This window comes from Frieseomelitta varia, unplaced genomic scaffold (genome assembly GCF_011392965.1).
Source record: "Frieseomelitta varia isolate USP_RPSP 00005682 unplaced genomic scaffold, Fvar_1.2 scaffold_227, whole genome shotgun sequence".
Taxonomy (NCBI): Eukaryota; Metazoa; Arthropoda; class Insecta; order Hymenoptera; family Apidae; genus Frieseomelitta; species Frieseomelitta varia.
Window position 1 is genome coordinate 255,947 of NW_025109954.1, and position 7,216 is coordinate 263,162.

General features: G+C 25.3%; 3 protein-coding genes across 4 annotated transcripts; 2 read left to right on the forward strand and 1 right to left on the reverse strand.

The window, feature by feature from the left end:
- The first annotated feature begins 169 nt into the window (after positions 1-169).
- On the forward strand, positions 170-1,935 carry LOC122527563 (cysteine and histidine-rich domain-containing protein). Its single transcript, XM_043651856.1, has 4 exons — positions 170-444; positions 566-1,128; positions 1,245-1,430; positions 1,512-1,935. Exons 1-4 carry the CDS (start codon positions 366-368, stop codon positions 1,701-1,703), a joined length of 1,020 nt encoding a protein of 339 aa, XP_043507791.1. The 5' UTR covers positions 170-365; the 3' UTR covers positions 1,704-1,935.
- A 116-nt stretch (positions 1,936-2,051) lies between these two features.
- Positions 2,052-4,135, forward strand: LOC122527564 (esterase CG5412). Of its 2 annotated transcripts, XM_043651858.1 has the most exons (6): positions 2,116-2,152; positions 2,323-2,421; positions 2,491-2,650; positions 2,777-2,971; positions 3,043-3,183; positions 3,288-4,135. In XM_043651858.1, the coding sequence occupies exons 2-6, from the start codon at positions 2,395-2,397 to the stop codon at positions 3,425-3,427; spliced, it is 663 nt and encodes a 220-aa protein (XP_043507793.1). In that variant the 5' UTR covers positions 2,116-2,152; positions 2,323-2,394; the 3' UTR covers positions 3,428-4,135. The 2 variants fall into 2 exon arrangements, with proteins under 2 accessions (XP_043507792.1, XP_043507793.1); XM_043651857.1 differs by having other exon boundaries at positions 2,052-2,421.
- LOC122527565 (elongin-B) lies at positions 3,516-5,930 on the reverse strand. Its single transcript, XM_043651859.1, has 3 exons — positions 5,771-5,930; positions 5,581-5,674; positions 3,516-5,405 (listed from the first exon to the last, which is right to left on the reverse strand). The coding sequence occupies exons 1-3, from the start codon at positions 5,771-5,773 to the stop codon at positions 5,149-5,151; spliced, it is 354 nt and encodes a 117-aa protein (XP_043507794.1). The 5' UTR covers positions 5,774-5,930; the 3' UTR covers positions 3,516-5,148.
- Positions 5,931-7,216: the final 1,286 nt, after the last annotated feature.

Here is a 7,216-nt window from a genome sequence, read left to right on the forward strand (position 1 = left end):
ATAATATTTGACAGAAATTATTTTTTAATTTGCTAAAACCTTGAAAATAGTTTTTATAAATTCTTATAAATAATAATTCTTATAAATATCAGTGAATCTGTCTTGTTATATTTTTGATGATAAGTGATAAGCATTATAGTCAATGCGAATTTTTTCTGCGGATACTTTGATATTTTGAACCATGTTCTCTAGAACATGCTAGAAGTTTTTTGGTACTGCAGAGATCCTAGAAACAAAAAGATGTCAGCGCGACATTGACTCAGTGTGTACTAGTCACTCGCAAACGTTGGTTCAAGTTTACGTATCAACGTATTTGTAATTGTATACAACGTGTGCAATAAAATTAAAATAGAATAAAGTTAGAAATGTCGCAGGAAGAAAATTTATTGCATTGCTATAATCGTGGCTGTGGAAAGAAATTTGATCCGAATAATAATAAGGAAGGTTGTTATATTGAAGACATTATTTATTACATTACATAGAAGTTGCATTAAAAAATTTAGAAATGTAAATTCAAGGCCTTAATTGTTTATTTCATTGTTAGTTAAAAATATTATCTTTTTAGGCGATTGTATTTATCATCCTGGATATCCGGTATTTCACGATGCTTATAAAGGTTGGTCTTGTTGTAATAAAAAATGCACAGATTTTACAGAATTTTTAAATATTAAGGGCTGTGCAAAATCATGTCATTCAAATATCAAACCAGCAGAGCCAGAAAAACCTGTTGTTGATAAATCAAAATCAAATGAAGTGATTCAAATGATTACTCAACCTCTTAATAATAAACCTGCTTTACAAAGGCCTTCTTTTGAAACTCTACAAGTTGTTTTAATACCAAATGTGTCACCTACTTTATTAGAACAAATTAAAGGATTAACTTGTAATATATCAGAAAATATATGTGAAAGTAAAGTACAAATTGGACAAAGCTGTAAGAATAATTCATGTAAAGCTATATATAATGGTTCTGCATCTGATGATGAAATATGTAATCATCATCCTGGTACTCCTATCTTCCATGAAGGAATGAAATATTGGTCTTGTTGTCAAAAGAAAACTACAGACTTCTCTATATTCTTGGAGCAACCAGGATGTACACAAGGAAAACATATATGGATTTCTAAGGTATGTACATATCTTATTATCTTGATAATTTTTTATTTACAATTTTATTTACAATTTAATTTACTTAATAATTGTAATAAGTTTGCCATGTAAAAAATTAATTTATTGTCTTCCAGACTGGCAAAAGAGTTAAATGCAGAATGGATTGGCATCAAACAGGATCGTTTGTTGTAGTTTCAATCTATGCAAAGAAATACCAACCAGATCAATCATCTATTAAATTGAATCCTATAAGATTAACTGTGGATTTGCTTTTTATAGAGGAAAATTCTAGATATAATCTTGATTTAGAATTAAGAGGAGTATGTATTCTTATATAATACTAATTATTAATATATTATCAAATATTAAATATTAATTTGTACAAAATTCCATTTTTATAGATTGTTGATATTACCCAAAGCAGTGTTAATATGCTTCCTACTAAAGTAGAAATTAAATTAAAGAAAGCAGAACCCGGGTCATGGGCAAAACTGGATTTTGCTAGAATAACTGAAGAAGAAACTGAAGAAAATGGTCAAAATGATGAAAATATTAGTGCACAAGTTGAAGCAGTGGATCTTAGTGATCTTTAAACATTCATACCTAAATAATTCATTAGGATAGGATAACATTGTAAATTATGTACCTACGTTATTTTTAAGGATAATACTTTTATTTAAAGAAGTATTTTTTAATATTGACACAATTATTTCCAAGAGAATGAATATTTAATATTCATTTCATTATTTTCATAATAAAAAACTATTTAAAAATATTATTAAAATTTATATTTAAAAGAAATATAGAAGAAATATAGAATCTTTATTACTTATCATGTTTTATTTATGTTATATTTTCTCAATATCAATAAATTGTTTTCAATTTATATTGTAATCTGATTTAGATTAAGAGAGCTTTAAAATCAGATTTGAAATAAATTAATTAAAAGTTCATAAATTTTCGATAAAATTAATATTTCTTGTATAGTCATTCTCATTTCTCATTGCATGCAATTCAGATTGAACTTAACCTATTTTTAACAGTTGAGTATTGCTTAACCTCTTACATTTATTGTTTTCTATCGTTTATGTAAATAAATTCATCTAGAAAACTATATAGTTTATGATTATTTTATTAAAAAAAAAAATTAAATTGCTTATAATCGTTAATTACATTAACATGCTAGAGAATCATTTTTTATAACCTTTTCAGTTTAGTAGGAGATATTTAAAGATTATATAATATATACATATTTGATACTTTCAATAAACTATTAGTACCATTATGAGTAATCCAACAAATAAATTGCGGGTAAGAAATTGATATTTTTTAATATTATATATATATATATATTTTTTAACATATATTTACATACTTTAGATACTTGCAATTCATGGATATGCTCAATCAGATGTTATTTTTAAATCAAAATTAGGTTCTATAAGAAAAGGATTTAAAAAAGAGGTTGATCTTATATTTTTAAGAGCTCCGCATAAAGTTTCAATGAAAAATAATTTTAATATTGATGTAGAAGAAGAAGGTATTGTCTTTTATGAATTTTATAAATTAAATTAAAGATTGAAGTTTATATGTTTATAATTAGTGTAATAATTATAGTTTAATGTTTTAAATGGTTTAACATTACAAAATGTTTTGAATATTATAGCATACGGATGGTGGTTTAATACAGAAGATTATATATTTAAAGCAACTGTTCCAAGTAATTTAGCTGTAGGTTTTGAAGATAGTGTGGCTGTAATAGAAAAAGCATTTCAAGAATCTGGTCCTTTTGATGGCATTCTAGGCTTTTCACAAGGTGCAGCATTTGCTACTCTACTTTGTTTTATGTACGAAAAGAATTGTAAGTTTATATCTGATATCAAAATAATTATAAAATGGGATATGGATTAAAAATAATTAATCATTTTGTAGTATTGCAAATTAAGTTTGATTTTGCAATTATTATATCAGGATTTAAATCATTATGTACACCTCATGCAGCATATTATAATGGAAAAATAAACATACCCTCTTTACATATCTATGGAAAAACTGATCAAGTTATACCAACAGGTAAAACATTTTTTAATAGATTACTAAAATAAATTATTATTATTATTGTTATTGTTATTATTATTATTATTATTATTATTATTATATGTTTTCTTTTTTCACAGAAATGGCAAAAGAAATTTGTGAAATGTTTATAAATAAAACAAATATAATACATGAAGGTGGTCATTATATACCAAGTAAAAAAGAATATTATAAAGAATTTATTATAGAAATGTTCTTAAATAAAAACAAAAGTAATTAATATCTGTTTAGACATATATCACATGAATATAAAAAACAGTATCATAATATATGGTCTATAAACATTTATGTAGACTATAAAATATAAGTACCATTGAGCGATATTAGTAAATTTATTTAAATCAATAATAAGTAAACATTGTACAATATGCACTAGAGATGAGATTCAGTAACATTTTATATTTAAACTTGTATATGGTAATCAAAATAAGAGAGCAAGAACACAAATCAAGATGATTTTATAAAATAATACATAATTATTTACTGTTTTACATTAATCATTATATGATTAAAAGTTTAATTGTTTTATAAAAGCCACCACTAATTTTAAATGTTCAGTATTTGAAAACTTAAATTACATGTGTATTAAAAATGTATTAAATAGTGCCTCACTTTAATAGAATAGAATATGTTAATTGCTTAGCTTAATTATTCATGCATACTTTCGTACAAATTTTATGTTTATGTTATGTATATATTTTATGTATAGCAAGTTAAATGCTCAAGTAGATATCAACTGCCTTGGTTTATATGCTTGATTACTCATTATTTTTAATTTCAAGATATGTAGATTTATATAGTCTACCATTGCAGTAATGATCTAGAAATGTTAGCATTTTGTTCAAATCCTCTTAGTAATACCTACAGTATTGAACATTCTATGATGAATGTATGTAAATAAGTAATTAAATTAACTTATTGCACTATAGTGACATCTTAATTTTTTTAAAAATATTGTTAGTTTAAGCAATTTAGACCTACTTAATGCATTAAGTAATTTTTTAATACTGCAATATATTTGCGAGTATTTCATATGTTAAATGTTATATGAATACATTCAATGTATTCATATATTGCATAAAACTGCATATAATTTTTTAAATTCATAATTCTATATAATAAATATACATGCAATTTTTCAAATAAATAAATTAACGAATACACGTAAATAAAGTTAACAAGGTGTTATGGTATAGTAAAATATAATTGATAGAAGTATTGTATTTTATACCAAAATGATTATTTACTTGATGTAATGTATCAAATGTAATCAATTTGTTAAAATTACGTACACTATTTATAATTATCACATTTTCAAATTTCTATTTTGTAACTGTAAAACCTAATATTCGAAGTTTTTACAATCAATATTTTTTAATTTTGCATTTTAAGCAATAAGTGACATTGCTATATATATTTTACAAAATTTGAGGCATTTTATATTTCAAACTTAATAAAAAAATTACTTTATAAACTAAAAAGATGTATTCAAATAAAACTTAATTTAACTGGAAACATAAAATGTTGTGAAATAAAATACAATCTACAATTATAAATTACATATGAGTGAGGTATTTGGTCTGTTTTGACAATAGTAACAAAGTGTTGAAATATTTTTGTACTTGTAAAAACGATTACAATAAATTCAAATAGAGTACTGAATTATAAATTTTACTTTTTATTATTTTTTTCAGTCAAATATTCACGCAGTACCTGATTATTGCTTACAAGAAAACAACAAAACCCAATTAACAGTAGTCTAAAAAATTAATAATAATCTCACCTAATAAAGTTAAAAAGCCTCAAAATACTTTTAACATTTGTATAAAGTTGTTAATATTCACATCATATTTGTTTAAGCTGTTAGCCTTTTTGGAAATATTTGACAATTATAAAATTGTATTGAAGTCAACACTTTATCATCAGTTGTTTCATGATGTTTCAAGGTGATTGTTCCTGTCCGTTAGCTTCTTGAGATTTCATGACATCTGGTAAATCAGGTGGTAATGAGAATGGTGTCATCTCTAAAGGTTCAAATTGACCATTTTCTTGACGTACAGCTAATCCTACTAATGCAGGGCATTGTGGTTTTGCAGTTGCCGATGTTAATCCATAATCAGATAAAAATTTACTATCTGACATTAGAACATTGTCCTTGTTGAACAGCTGTTGATTCACAGGTGGTATTTTTAATATACCTGTGAGATGATTATATTTGATTCTAAATTATTTTAATTTAAAAGCTACAGATATTTATACGTTTCATAAAAATTCCAACAAAAAGGAGAAAAAAAAGTAAATGAAAGTTATATAGTGAAATGTCATGTTATGTGAATATACAACTCATGTTCCTGTAAATATTGAATTTTTTACCTTCTATAATTTTTTTAAGTTCAAGAACTGTCGTATTATCTTTGGCATCAGTAAATATCGTCATATTTTTTCGCCGAATCATTAGAAATACATCCTAAAAAGAAAATCTCGATTATATTTGAGGTTATCTTATTCTGGGATAAATCACAGAAACACGATAAGGAATAATTGAATATTGATAAAAATTTACCATTATGAATTTAACTATATATTTAACTGACAATGATAATTAATATATAGTGTTTTTATACTACTGTTTTGTTGATTATTGTTTACTTGCAGTCCCTCAGGTTAGAGATGAAAAGTTAAAATAAGGTAGACATTCACGGACAACATGATCATATAAAACAGTTTATTTGATTGGTTCTTCTTTCTAAATCCAAATTCTGTTTGGTGCGTTGTTTGTCTCTTTAACCAATCATGAATTGATTTCATATTCATTCATAACTATGAATCTCTAAATCAGAAATAATATTTTTGAACATTTAAGTACTCGTTTATTGATATATATATTATATATCAAGTTGATAAATAAAATAAAAAATAAACTATTATAATTAAATTGATACACAAATTAAATTTGTCTTTGACTAGAAAATATATTCAATAATTCGAAGATACATATATTTATAAATATAGAATTATAATATTACTGTGTGTCAATAGGTATATACAAGGATTTTATAATTAAGAGTTACAAATTCTTTATAATCATTAATTTTCATAATTAACATAAATAAAAATTTATTTTATTTATATAACATTTACATATTTCATTAACATTAAAGGCAATGTAAAATATAAAATTTCAATAAATATAATTTACATAAAATAAACCTAAAAAAGAAATTTATATTTACAGAAATGCCCTGTTAATTGAAACGCGATTTTACTTACTATCCCTAGCAAATTTTGGAACTAACTTCGTAGAGTAAGCTCTAGTAGGCTATGTACAGTATAAATAAATGTGCTCGGCATTTATATCTCACCGACACTCAATAGACAAGATTCAGAATTTCTTAGAAATAAGGAAATTTAAACAGTAATAAGTTAGAAAAATATTATTAACGCTATACTATACTGATGTAAAACAAGGGAAAATGATTCTGAACTATAATAGGTATAGAATAGGTATAGGAATACCTATAATAAGTATAGAATTATAGTTTGTAATTTGTATAAAAGGTTTTTTCAGAAGGATTGGTTATACATAACTATATACTAGTTTCCAAAGGAAGGTCCTTGGCCTTAGAAACGCGAAGGCGTCGAACATTCGTGAATGAATCCTGTCTGCAGTGACGTCATTGGTTGCCATTAGTACATCGAGTCGCCTATGAGAAAAGCGCGATCTATGAAAGAGCGCTTGCGCTTTTCAAAATGACTTGGTGCACGGCGTTCATGGGCTTTCCAGTGGAGACTTGATGAAAGCTCCACTGTCCTTTCGTTCACAACTCGAGTTCCACTGCGACGAGACGAAATGCGACCGTGGTATCTATCCGCGGAGTACTTCTTCAAGAAAGTTAAACGGCTACGAGACTATAAGGACGTTTAACAAGAAGATATAGAGAGAAAAGACGAAGAAAAACTTCGTCGTGGTATGTCCTGGTGCGCGATATATATGTTGTAATCGAAATTC

Coding starts and splice junctions, on each gene's coding strand:
- LOC122527565 (XM_043651859.1), bottom strand. Junction 5,406..5,580: donor ACTTAAAAAAATTATAGAAG/GTAAAAAATTCA, acceptor ATCATCTCACAG/GTATATTAAAAATACCACCT.
- LOC122527563 (XM_043651856.1), top strand. CDS start 366: ATGTCGCAGGAAGAAAATTTATTGCATTGCTATAATCGTGGCTGTGGA. Junction 445..565: donor TCCGAATAATAATAAGGAAG/GTTGTTATATTG, acceptor TTATCTTTTTAG/GCGATTGTATTTATCATCCT. Junction 1,431..1,511: donor TTGATTTAGAATTAAGAGGA/GTATGTATTCTT, acceptor CCATTTTTATAG/ATTGTTGATATTACCCAAAG.
- LOC122527564 (XM_043651857.1), top strand. CDS start 2,395: ATGAGTAATCCAACAAATAAATTGCGG. Junction 2,422..2,490: donor ATCCAACAAATAAATTGCGG/GTAAGAAATTGA, acceptor TACATACTTTAG/ATACTTGCAATTCATGGATA. Junction 2,972..3,042: donor TTTTATGTACGAAAAGAATT/GTAAGTTTATAT, acceptor ATCATTTTGTAG/TATTGCAAATTAAGTTTGAT.